Genomic DNA, 12,926 nt, shown 5'->3' with positions numbered 1-12,926 from the left:
CAATGAAAATACCAATTATTTAATCATTTTATCTAATTAAATATCATTAAATATAAAGCATGATAACAGAATTTATGTCCATTCCTACTTTATATTATTTTAAACATTTGTGAAATAATTTGTTAAGGAATTAAAAAGGAGCAAAAGAAAGTAAAACGTTAATTAGGGAATAAGTTGAATAAAAACTAATAGTTCGTGTTTTATTAATATGTAATTGAAGTTTAAATAACGGATGTGAAACTAAATCGAGATATATCGACATATTTAACATGCCAACTTCGAGAGAATTGATCAATCTTTCTTCCGTAATCATAATCAGAAGAAAGAAATAACGTAAGTATAGTATGATCATTTCTTAAAATTTCATTATTAAAATCTTCACAAAATATATTTGATATGTTCTTATGATTATTTAAGATTTTATCTATTGAATAAATATTATAAAAATCATATTTTTTTATTTAATGTTTAAATATGTCTAATAAATATCAAAGGCACGTGTTTTGAGGTTAAAAAATATCTTTGTTAGATATTTTTTTCTATCAAATAATTAATTATTTCTTTAAAAAAATTGTGTTTTTAAACATTAAATTAATGAAAAATAATTTTATTAAATACAATTTTATAATTTTTTATAATTTTTCGTTTAATAAATATGAAATTTTTTCTGTTACTTTTGATCAGAATGGCGGACACTGCTCCAGCCGCGCGTGGAGGTTTTCGTGGAGGATTTGGTTCTCGTGGAGGAGGTGACCGTGGAGGTCCAAGAGGTAGAGGTCGTGGAGGTCGAGGTCGAGGTCGTGGTCGTGGACGTGGCAAAGAAGACAGTAAAGAATGGATTCCAGTGACTAAACTTGGACGTCTTGTTAGAGATGGAAAAATTGAATCCTTGGAACATATTTATCTTTTTTCTTTACCAATCAAAGAATATGAAATTATTGATAAATTTCTTGGTGTTGAATTGAAAGATGAAGTATTAAAAATCATGCCTGTACAAAAACAGACTAGAGCTGGTCAACGTACACGTTTCAAAGTAACATTATATATTTGATTAATAAAACTATTAATCCAATAAAAATTTAACTAATAATTCATTTTTATTTTATAGGCTTTTGTAGCTATTGGTGACTACAAAGGTCACATTGGTTTAGGCGTAAAATGTTCTAAGGAAGTAGCCACTGCTATCCGTGGTGCTATCATTTTGGCTAAACTTTCAGTTGTGCCAGTACGCCGTGGTTATTGGGGAAATAAAATTGGTGATCCTCATACAGTGCCTTGTAAAGTTACTGGCAAGTGTGGATCAGTTCAGGTGCGTCTAATTCCAGCACCAAGAGGTACAGGTATTGTTTCAGCTCCTGTGCCTAAAAAATTATTACAAATGGCTGGTATTGAGGATTGCTATACTTCGGCTAGAGGATCCACATGTACTCTTGGCAATTTTGCTAAAGCTACTTATGCAGCTATTGCCAAAACTTATGCATATTTAACACCAGATCTCTGGCATGATCAAGCATTAAGAAAAGCGCCATATCAAGAATTTGCAGATTATTTATCTAAGAATCACAGAGTTGTGGGTGGACAGAGACCTGCTGAGGTTGTTTAAACAATAAACCTCCATGCAAAGTATCTAATTGTAATTATTTTTCCTTTTATTTCCTATTCCTTATTTTTTAATTAATATTTTAGGTATATTTAGGTATTATGTCATATAGGTAATAGGTATTTTATAGGAAATAAATTGAGCACAATTGTACTATAATTTATTTTATTTTTATTTAAACAAAATAATTTATCTATATGCTATCTACAGATGTATTTTTGGAAGTCTTAAACTGATCATAAGCATTATTAAAACTTTCTAAAGTGTGATCACAAATTTTTTCAAAATCTTCTAATCCTTTCTTTAATATGTCTATTGCTTTTCCTCTTTTTGCTTGAATTCTTAAGTATATGTTTCCTTCTGCTGGATGATTAACGAAACAAGCACAAAATTCTACATTAGGACTATATACAAAATAATTAGTAATTAGAAACTTATGCTATTGCTAAAGTTATGTTTTAATTAATATATAAATATACTTTTGTGAAATTACGGAGACTAATGAATTTCCTAAAGTATAACCTTCACCCATAAATACAAAAGTTTTACATTTTTCGGATGATTGTTCACTAGCTACCTGTAAATAAAATTCTATTTAATTTTTATTTCTTACATTGCAAAATATAAGATTTAATTTTATTATATTAATTATATTAATGAATTATATTGTACCTCTGCTAACCGACTCATTTTATCGTTTATTTTTTAAACAAATTACTATAAAGTAAAATATTAAATTTTATTAATTTTTTTTATTTATAATATTAAGAGAAACTATTATTATTTAATATTTAAAATATTTATTTATTATTATGTTATATAACGTCAAATTATTAAATTTGTTCTCATGTGTACATGTTTATGTCGTTTATGTCACACTATAATCTATTGTAATTATTGTATATACATAACCCTACTTTATATTTATATGTTATATATAGTTAATAGTAAATTATATTTAAGGTAGGCTTATTTATTTTAATAAAAAATATTAAATAGAAATGTCTTTAATTATCTCTCAAAAAAATATTATAATTTATAATTTAAATAAATTGAAAAAATATTTTATATTTTGCATAATTTAATATTTAGTGAAATAATAATTAACCTAATATTTCATCTTTTTACTTTTAATAGCTAATAATAATTCTGCATTATTGTAAAAAAATATAAAATTATAAAAAAATATAAATATTGTGAATAAATAGAAGGAAATGCAGAAAATGTCTTTAAAAAAAATAATCTTCGATATATCATTGAGTTTAAAATTTCAAAATATGAATATAAGATATTATTGTTCAAATAAGATTCTTGAATCCGCTGAAGAAAAACCAATCTATTTAGAAGAAACAAAAGATAATTCTGAGCTAGAAAAAAAAAGAAATAAGTCAAGATTATCATTTGCTGATAGAAATAGATTGTTTGAACAAAAACCTTACAATGAATCTATAGAATGGTATCATAATACAATTAAATACAAGAAACGAATATTAGGAAGATATGGAATGGCAGCTTTAGGAATACCTGCAGGATTGGCATGGCCTACACTTGAAGAAGTAGAAGAACAAAAAGAATATGAAAAAATTGCTTTTCCTTTAAGTATCCAAGAAAGATTGCAAAAGATTAAAGAAGAAAAGAAAAAGAAAGAAGAGATTTTAAAAGCTAGGTATGTTAAAAAAATGGTTAGATTGATTGATAAAAGATTTAAATGTATATTTATATTTTATATGTTTGTAGACAAATACAAATAGCTAATAAAATGTCAGGTATGGAAAAATTGATAGCACAAATAAAAACAAAAATTGCTGAAAAAGAAGCAGCAGAATTAGAAGCTAAAGAACGAAAAGAACGTAAAATTGAAGAAATCAGACGTCAGTTGATAGCTCAAGGAACTATTTCCAAACATTCACTAACAGAGGCAATAACTTTAGCAGAGAAAGATGAGAAAAAGAAAAAGAAGGAACTTAAGAAAGCAAAGATGTTGGAAAGACAAAAAAGATTAGCAGAACGATTAATTCAAGCACAACAGCAAAATGAAGATCTTGAAGCTGAAAATAAAAATGAAGCTGATTCTAAAAAATAATAATTAAAAATTTACGAAATAGACAGTTTGATGAAAACGTATTGTATTGTAAAATAATTTCTACATAGTAAAATGAACGCTTTACAAACATTCATTGTTAGTTAAATCTTCTCAGTATATAAAACTTCCAAAGTAATCGGAATTTAAAAGAATAATAATATTTACAGCTCATAGAGTAAATATTGTATTTACTTTTGCTAATACAAAAAACGGTACATATTATTTTGTAAGGGCTAAAAGAAAACTATACTAATGCGTAGTATTAAATGACTCCTTAAAACATATCCAGGCACAATGGAGTAATAATATGTAGCTTTTCATTCAGCTTTATTCACGTATATGTTTTGAGAATCTTGAAAAAGTTTAATAACCTTTTTATTTTGGTTTCTATATAAATCTCGTCATAACATTATTAGAAAAGTCAGCTTTCGACCATTGACTCTTGAAATTCTTCTTGAAATTCTTTTTTATCAATAACACTGTAAATGTCTTCTTCGTTTTTCACTTGATTGCAATCCTGAATATTTTGCACATGCAGTTCGTCAATAACAATAAATCGCAGTTTATTTTTCTCTATATGTCAGGCAGATTGAATTTGTGATGGAGATGATAATTCATAAAACTGAAAACTTAATTCCTCCCCAAAAAGATTTTCAGGCGTGATAATTTCTGGCTCAATCATGTTTAGACCCAAAGCAGTAGGATTTAAGTCTGTAACTAGATATCCTTCACTTATTAGTCCGCATTCTTCTGCGACTACTTCTTTTGATACTGGATTGAGAAAATCTAAAAATATGTATTAAAAGTTGAATTTAGTTATATAATTTTAATCTTTTATTTAATTAATTAGATTACCACTCTCTTTCACAGGATAATGAAGCTCTTGCGTTTGTTGATTAGGATGAGTTGATTCGTTATTGGACACCATCATGGGAACAAGATATTGTACTTCTACTTCTTTTTTAATACCACTAAGAATTTCTTCAGCACAATGCTCTAATGTTACAGAATTTACTATGTTCTCAGTCTCTTCTTCATTAGACTGTTGTGTAATGCTGGCAGTTGCTGCTTCTACTTCATCTATTGGATTCATTTGACTGAAAATATATATTTATATTTCATATAAATAACAACATACATAATAAAATAATTTTTCAAATAATATAAGAGTAGCAATTGACTACCTGACATTTTTCCTCAGATTTTCAATCTCTATATTGTTCTTGCTTATTTGTTTCGTAGAAGAATTAATGATAGAATTATTAATGGTTTGTCTGGGTCTGGAATCTCCAGAGCGGTTTGCAATAGCCCATAAGTGTCCAGCTCCATGTGGTGCTTTTGATCCTTTTCTGAAGTGTGGATTTATGGATAGATTGTGTCGAACAGAGTTTTTCCAACGATCGTCATTACTTTTGTAGTACGGAAAATGTTCTCTAAAAATATATTTAAATTTATATTTAATTAATTTTTTATGATATAAGTAGATAAAAAAATTGACAGAGAAAGTTAATGGATTATAAAAAAAAATATAATTTTATTAGTTACTCTTAGAATAATAAATAAATTTTTAGAATAATAAAAAATGTTTAAATAGTTCCTATCTATTCAATATCGGTAAGTCTATATCCCGATGAGAATAATTTTTTTTCCTGCGATTTATGGCGATATCACAACATTGTACACATACTCGTCATAAGTATTACTTCTCTAATTAATTTTCCAGCTATTGGAAAAAAAAGATTAATGGAACGCTTTATAAATTTAATAATAGTTTTATCTGTTCTAATAACCGTTCTAATAATCATGTAACAAAAATAATTCATTCAATTCCATAATTTTAATTCATTTTTATTACTGTTCAGTTTGGAATTAAAAAAATATAATAGTTGACAAATATTTTTTTTAATTATATAAATATAAATTGTTTGATATATATTGTAATAAAGAAAAGTAATAAGAAATTGTAATATAAAGAAAAGATAAGAAAAGAGAAAGGAGAAAATATTAAATTTTTTTTATATTCTATTTCTATTATTATTAAATATTTAACTATTATTACTAAACATATGCTCAAATATCAAAAATAATCAAATAAATTCATATTTTGCGAACTTTATATATTATATTATATTTAATTTATACGAATTCCTTTGTGAATTAATAATATTTAAATATTCTAATTTTTAATAATTAATCGGAATGTACATTTTATACATCGTTTTTCTTAGAATCGTAAAAAATGTACGAAACGAAACGTTTCTATAAATTTACGAGAACTATATTTTATGTTGATGCGGGGGTGGTCTATTGGGGAGACTCGTGTTCTTAGATGGTACCCCTTGGCACCGCTGCCCTCGCTACATGATGGTACCAGTTGGTACCGGTTCTTTCATTTGTTCCAACCCTCTCCCTCTCCCAATAACACGACGTGCGCACTTTACTACCTCCATGCTTTCACCTGTTCGATCGTGGGTTCGTGAAATATATATAGATAAAATACAGATAATGAAATTGAACTTATTTTTAATGCTCTCCTTAAAATATTTTAAATAAATTTTATTTTTTTCTATATTATATCGATAGAATCTATAAAATTAGTTGAAATTTCTATATATCATATGTACTATTTCCTATCTAGTTTTAATAAAATATTTATAAAATTTATTATTTATAGAAAAAGTTAAGATTTATAATAGATCGTTATTTAAGTTCTGCAGATATTTTGCAGTACAATATTTATTAATTTATTTCATTTCATTTTAATTTCTTTTCTTAATTTAATTAACTTAATTAAATAATATTTATTATTTTAATTAATCAATTCTTTATATTTTATAGTATATTCTATAATACTAATTTTAGAGTTGAATTTCATTTAGCTAAAAACGAAATAGTGATTGATTACAATTTTTCAAATATTTAAATTATTCTTTCAAATTATTGTATTGGATAAAATAAAAAAAAGTGATAATATTTGGAATATGAACTTCTTATTTTAAATTTTATTTTGAAGTTAGATAAGTATGTGAATGTCTGTCTTTTAATTTTTTACTAATGAATTTTATGTTTTATATCAATGAATTTATTATAATATAATAATATAATATAATATATATATATATTGATATAAAATAATGTATATAACGAAATTAATTAATAATTTAATAAATTCATGATATCAAAAAAAAATTTTGATAATAATAAATATCAATGATTAATTTAATATTTTTTTATATGTCATAATATGTAATTTAATCTCATATTAAATTTTAAAAATTTGTAATACAAAGTACTACAATCACATTATAACATTGTTCTAAAGTACTTACGAGATCCACTGGTAAATAGCTGATACCGTAAGCTCTCCCCTTTCTCGCAGAGCGTGTTCAATCAGTTCTGTATATGTGAAAGGCGGTTTCTTTGGGCCATTACACCGGGAAGACGCGAAATTTCTATTGTCGAGGCTAGAATAATTATGATTTGATTCCTGATGCAACGATCCATTCTCATTGCAACTCCTTTTAGCATCGTTAATGTAGGCAGATCCATAAGAACGTCCATTCATCCTTGCTTTGTTTCCTAAATAAGAAAAGTAAACAATTTCTTAAAATCATATAGTAAATAATTCTAGAAATAGAATTAATATTTTATGTTTAATGTTCATATATCATTTTTTCTCAATGTTCATATATCTTTATTCTATATTTTATAATAATTCAAATCAAGAATCAATTTTATTTTGTTAAGAATTTTGTAAAAAATAAAATAATATGATTAAAGGATTCATTAAAAAAGCTTGTTGAACATCTTCGCACCATTGTGAATGTCTTTGGATAAAGATACAGTGGATTTCTCGTCTGCGGCTTCGATAAAAGGATCCAATTTAAAATCCAGTAACCAGGAAAGATTTCCAGTTTCTTGATCATCAAACTGTTGCTGTTGATTACTACCAGAAGGCATCATGGGCTTATTTTGTTGTATATTGGATGATTGGACTGTGACAACTGGTTCCCAATAATCACAATCAATGGGATAACTCGTTTCCTCGATTTGAACCTCCTGTATCACCTGTTCTTGTCTATTTTCCGACGATGAAGTAGATGTAGATGGTGAAGCCGTAATATCAGCGATATTTTGCTGCGATTCCAATTCTGAGACGGTTGTCCAGGTACAATTAGTGCCATCCACGAGAAGGACTTCCAATCGACCGACTGAACACTCATCCACAGCTTCTTGAGCCGATAACGGTGAGAATAAGGATGCAGTGTCGTTTATCACTTGATTGGAGGCAACCATTTCCATTGGAGCCTCGATTTCTTGGTATTGATATCGTTTATGACCGTTTTGAACCTCTTCGCAAAAGTTCTCGATATCCAAATCCTCGAAAATGCGCTTCTTTCCGCCACGGGATTGATTATCTGATAACTCGTGTTCTGGGACATCACCGATGCCAGCAGATGGCCCGATCATGCTGTTAGAAAAGAAGTTTTATTTTATTAATAATTAAATATAAATAAATTAAATATTAATTAAATATTTAATTTAATTATATTAATTAAAACATAGAAGTTATATTAATATTTGTATTATAAAATTTAACTAATTTGAACTTTATTTATAATAAAATTTGATTTTATAAATTTAATTCTTTTCAAGTTGTATTTCTATTATCTAAATATATTGCTTAATATTTCTAAAATGTAATATATGTATATATATAATAAATATTATTATTATATATATAATATATATAATTAGAAATACAAATTGTTCAAATTATATATATATAATTAGAAATACAAATTGATTGTTTAAATTCATTTCTTCGATATAAAATAATTTATTTATTGAATATTAAAAATTATTATAGCCACTAAATTTCTATAGTTTCAAATACTATCATATATTTATGAACAAATATTTAATGGAATCTTAATACGAAATTTTATTAATAAATTTTATTAATAAAACGAAAAATCATAAACAAAAAGAAAAAATTAAAGGACTTTTATTATATAAGCAACTTCAGTTTGTGTTTATGAACCTGGTTATCTCTCGACAGGTTCTTCTTCTTTCTATTGAAATAAAATGATCGATTAATTGAAATTCTGTCAATTAAATCTACTTAACTCTAAACTTTTATTATTAGAACAAGAAATCATATATATTCAAAGAAAAAATTAGAAAATTTCTATTATATGAACTGTTCTTTTCTAATTCTTTCCTAATTTATATATATATATATGTATTTATATATATATTATGTACATTTCAAGTTTTTTTTTTCAGCCAAAAGTTAATAAAGAAAATGTTTATAAAATTGAGTACTTGGAAAATATCGAATATGTTTTTATATCGGTTCAAAATTATTTAGCATTGTTATATGTAATACTATATATATCGTCATTCTTATTTCATTTCATAACAAAAAATTAATTACAATATAAATGCGTTTAAAGTTATATTATTTTATGATTTTTTAACTTTAATCTAATTTTTATTCATTTAAGAATTTATAAAATCACATAGACAAGATCGAATTAAAATCGATTCATTGCATTCGTCAAGATATATATTATGAAAATTTACAAAATAATTAACAGAACAATATTCTCTATTAATATAAATATACATTTATAAAATTAATAAATTTTAAAAATAATATTTTGATCATTTTTATTCATATTATGGAAAAAAATCATTTTATATAAAATAATTATCATAATATTATTAAAGTTCTAAGGATACTTAAAATTATTTTTTTGCATTTTTCTTTTTATTTTGAATATTTATATAAATATAAACTACTAGATTATTATAAATATAAATTACTACCAAATAATAAACCCCAATTTTATTTTATTTTCTATTTTATTAATTATATTAAAATTTCATTGTGAAATTTCATTCTTAAGATTTTTGTTTGATTTTAATTTTTCTTATATTTAATTTATTAATTTTTTATAATTTTTTTTCAATAATTTAATAATATAAATAAAATAATATAATTAATAATAAAAAGATATTTTAATGAAATAAATAAAAAAATATCTTTTTCAAAATGTTGTAAATTATCATTTAGATTAAAATACTATAAAATATATAATTAAAATTTTCTAAAATAGAAATGAAGAATATAAAGAAAAAATACAAATAAAAAAAAAGTAAAAAATATAAATCGATAATAAAATAAATGAAAATAATTTCAAACTCGAATAAAAAATTTTTTTTATTTTTATTTTTCAATATTCATAAATATTTATGAAAATATAAAAATAATATGAAATATATCAAATATATCAAATATCAATTTGCTCCAATTGATTGTAATGTCATATATAAGAATTCATATACTTACCTCAATTCTCTCAGTGTTTCGATTTCGTCGAGTTCAAACCGATTATTCCACGATCGCCGAAACGGAACTATTAATCGTACAATAAGTTCCAACTTTCATCACGATGCCCTAATGTCTACAAAAAAATAATTTCTCAAGAATTTTGAACGTTTCATCGATGTCTGAGTTCGCTTTTCTTTAAAAAAAGAACTTTGGATTATTAGTAAAAGAACTCGCGACTAAAGAATGTAGCCACTGGTTTACGCAATTCAAAGATGTTTCATTGCAGACCACATTCTCGTTTTCAATCGACACCGATTTCTTTTCGTTCACTTTGTACGTAAATTCACCTTGCGATCGGACGTTTTTGGAATATCTACATGATCAACTTCGGACCACGACTGTCTTCTCTTTCGTATTTCAACTGTTACGCGGTGTAATGCGTGCGCATCTCCAAGTTTTGATCGGAATGGAAGGGACATGGACGCATGCGTGGTGCGATAATAGAAAAGTACTCAAGAGCATTTGCATAAAAAAAACAGAAAATTTCTATTACATTAAATTTTTATATCATTTTGTAGCAATATCTCAAATAATTTGTATATCAGTTAGCATTACTTATATATAGGAAATTAGGATTATTTATAAATATAGAAAATATAAATTTGATTTTATTATTCATTATTCATACATAATAACAGTAAAGAATATATATGTAAATTAAAAAAATATAAAATTAAAAAAATATTGAATACATAGAAATATAATATTAATAAATATAGAAATGATAATATAAATACATTAAAAATCAATAAAATTTATTTTTCAAATTTCTTTTGATAATAAATTGGTTTTTATTTTTTTTCAATGTATTATGAAAATTATTTGTTTAATAAGAAAATATAATTTAAAATTCCCGCATTTTTTGTTTCTATTTTATAATTACTACATATATGTGTAACATAGAAGATAAAAATTTTTTTATTTCATATCTATTTTATTTTTAAATATTAAACTGTTAATAACCAATAATTATTTATCGAAATTTTAATTCCTGATAATTATTGATATAATTATTCACAAAAATTAAAATTTTAAATCTTCTAATTTAAAATAATTCTATAATTTTATTGCGTAGAATGCATTTTTTAGAAAAAACAGAAAATAGATTTTATATTTTAATTAAAATATATTATCAAAAATTAATAATAATTAAAATTCGTGCAATCTAGATTGCATTTATATAACGAATGACTGATTTCGTGAAAGATAGAATCGTTTTGCATATTTATTTATCTATTATAAAAACTCGCTGACTAGTAGCGCTCAAGGTCAAGGTAATATCGCATTATAAAGGGACGAAAATTATCAGACGCGAATTCTACCATCTACGAACTGTATATATTCATAATTATTATATTTTTTGTATAGAGTGTACAGTATAGATGCATGCACCTACTGCGCACGGATGAACGTCATGAAGAATGACATTTAAAATTTGCTGTTAAAGATCAAACGATAACAGAACGCGTCTCACGGTTCCGTACGTGTGTGACAGTTGTGTTACATGGAGTATTGAACGAGGGAGAAAACGCATCATGAACATGGACAACGTGGACCAGCATTTGATTCACCAGTTTAGTTGTCTAGGCACCACCGACAAGGACGATCTGGTGAAACAGCTGCAGAAGTTGCTGGCTGGTAGCCAGCTAAATGAAACTACTGCTGCGTTCTTTCTGGATATGAATAATTGGTGAGATACACTACCGCGTATTCGTTTTGTGTTAATCAAATTTAATTTTGCAACCTAACCCTACCATCGCCATATTTATAATCTAGGTAGTACTATCTTGTCGAAAGTTACTTATTTATCTTATTGATGTCTCATAATTACAGATATAATATTACAGATATAATATTTTGTTTGATTTTTTAAAATTATTGTATATGTATTATTAATGTAGAAACTACGTATTTTATAATAAAATTATTTAATTAGAATGTTATTTATTTAGGAAAATTATAATAAAATATATAAATCATATATAACAATATATAATATATAATATATATTATATATATATATATTATAATAATAAATTTTAAATAATAAAAGAGGAAAAAGTAATGAGTTTTGAATATATATTTGTTAAACTACTGAAGATATTTTGTTAAGATAAAATAATTGTTACAAATTTACATATATATAACATACAATTACAGGAATCTCCAAGCAGCTATATGTAGTTATTTTGACTTTGAATCTCCAGTTCAAAATAAATTTCCTTGTATGACACTGATATGTGATAGCACTATTGGTGAAGGAGAATCAATACCACCACTCACTAATTTTCAAAAATCTTGGCATATACAAAATAGTGGTACAGAAACATGGCCTGAAGGAGTTTGCTTACAATATATTGGAGGAGTACAAATGGGTGCATGTACAAGGGTACCAGTTCCATCTTTAGGTCCTGCAGAAATAACAGTAATAAGTGTGGACCTTCAAAGTCCTCCATATTGTGGTACATTTAAAAGTAAATGGAGGATGATGGTAAAATCTACAGAAACTTTTTTTGGAGGTGAATTCATTTATATTATTATTATTGCATATTTATGATATTATTATTATTACTTTAATTATAATTTTATTAATATAATATAATAATATATATTATTATTTTAATTATAAATTAATTTTTAATATTATTAATTATTTTTTTATTTAGATGTTATTTGGGTAACTATTACAGTAAGTGAAAGTGGTACTCTGGCCATTACTCAGCAATTACATCAATTAAGTACTTCATCATCTAATGATACAAAGATGTGCTAGCCCCTAATGTCCAGAAACTTTCCTTAATTATTTTTCCTTTTTTTAAATACGTCTTCGATTATTTTTAATG

General features: G+C 24.9%; 5 protein-coding genes across 5 annotated transcripts; 3 read left to right on the top strand and 2 right to left on the bottom strand.

The window, feature by feature from the left end:
• Nucleotides 1–197: 197 nt before the first annotated feature.
• LOC102671830 (40S ribosomal protein S2) lies at nt 198–1,626 on the top strand. Its single transcript, XM_006607343.2, has 3 exons — nt 198–333; nt 685–1,033; nt 1,109–1,626. Exons 2-3 carry the CDS (start codon nt 686–688, stop codon nt 1,601–1,603), a joined length of 843 nt encoding a protein of 280 aa, XP_006607406.2. The 5' UTR covers nt 198–333; nt 685; the 3' UTR covers nt 1,604–1,626.
• A 125-nt stretch (nt 1,627–1,751) lies between these two features.
• LOC102671966 (probable DNA-directed RNA polymerases I and III subunit RPAC2) lies at nt 1,752–2,498 on the bottom strand. Its single transcript, XM_006607344.2, has 3 exons — nt 2,273–2,498; nt 2,080–2,177; nt 1,752–2,004 (listed from the first exon to the last, which is right to left on the bottom strand). The coding sequence occupies exons 1-3, from the start codon at nt 2,288–2,290 to the stop codon at nt 1,794–1,796; spliced, it is 327 nt and encodes a 108-aa protein (XP_006607407.1). The 5' UTR covers nt 2,291–2,498; the 3' UTR covers nt 1,752–1,793.
• A 6-nt stretch (nt 2,499–2,504) lies between these two features.
• On the top strand, nt 2,505–3,774 carry LOC102672091 (stress response protein nst1). The gene is made up of 3 exons (XM_006607345.2): nt 2,505–2,563; nt 2,738–3,266; nt 3,338–3,774. Exons 2-3 carry the CDS (start codon nt 2,815–2,817, stop codon nt 3,681–3,683), a joined length of 798 nt encoding a protein of 265 aa, XP_006607408.1. The 5' UTR covers nt 2,505–2,563; nt 2,738–2,814; the 3' UTR covers nt 3,684–3,774.
• Nucleotides 3,775–4,003: 229 nt separating this feature from the next.
• Nucleotides 4,004–10,419, bottom strand: LOC102672231. Its single transcript, XM_006607346.2, has 6 exons — nt 10,042–10,419; nt 7,499–8,154; nt 7,013–7,262; nt 4,868–5,116; nt 4,539–4,780; nt 4,004–4,469 (listed from the first exon to the last, which is right to left on the bottom strand). The coding sequence occupies exons 2-6, from the start codon at nt 8,151–8,153 to the stop codon at nt 4,264–4,266; spliced, it is 1,602 nt and encodes a 533-aa protein (XP_006607409.1). The 5' UTR covers nt 8,154; nt 10,042–10,419; the 3' UTR covers nt 4,004–4,263.
• A 920-nt stretch (nt 10,420–11,339) lies between these two features.
• Nucleotides 11,340–12,926, top strand: LOC102672370 (protein ILRUN). The gene is made up of 4 exons (XM_031515076.1): nt 11,340–11,357; nt 11,452–11,773; nt 12,244–12,602; nt 12,750–12,926. The coding sequence occupies exons 2-4, from the start codon at nt 11,619–11,621 to the stop codon at nt 12,854–12,856; spliced, it is 621 nt and encodes a 206-aa protein (XP_031370936.1). The 5' UTR covers nt 11,340–11,357; nt 11,452–11,618; the 3' UTR covers nt 12,857–12,926.

Source organism: Apis dorsata, unplaced genomic scaffold, assembly GCF_000469605.1.
Source record: "Apis dorsata unplaced genomic scaffold, Apis dorsata 1.3 scaffold_4, whole genome shotgun sequence".
NCBI lineage: Eukaryota > Metazoa > Arthropoda > Insecta > Hymenoptera > Apidae > Apis > Apis dorsata.
This window is presented reverse-complemented; position numbering and strand designations above follow the sequence as displayed.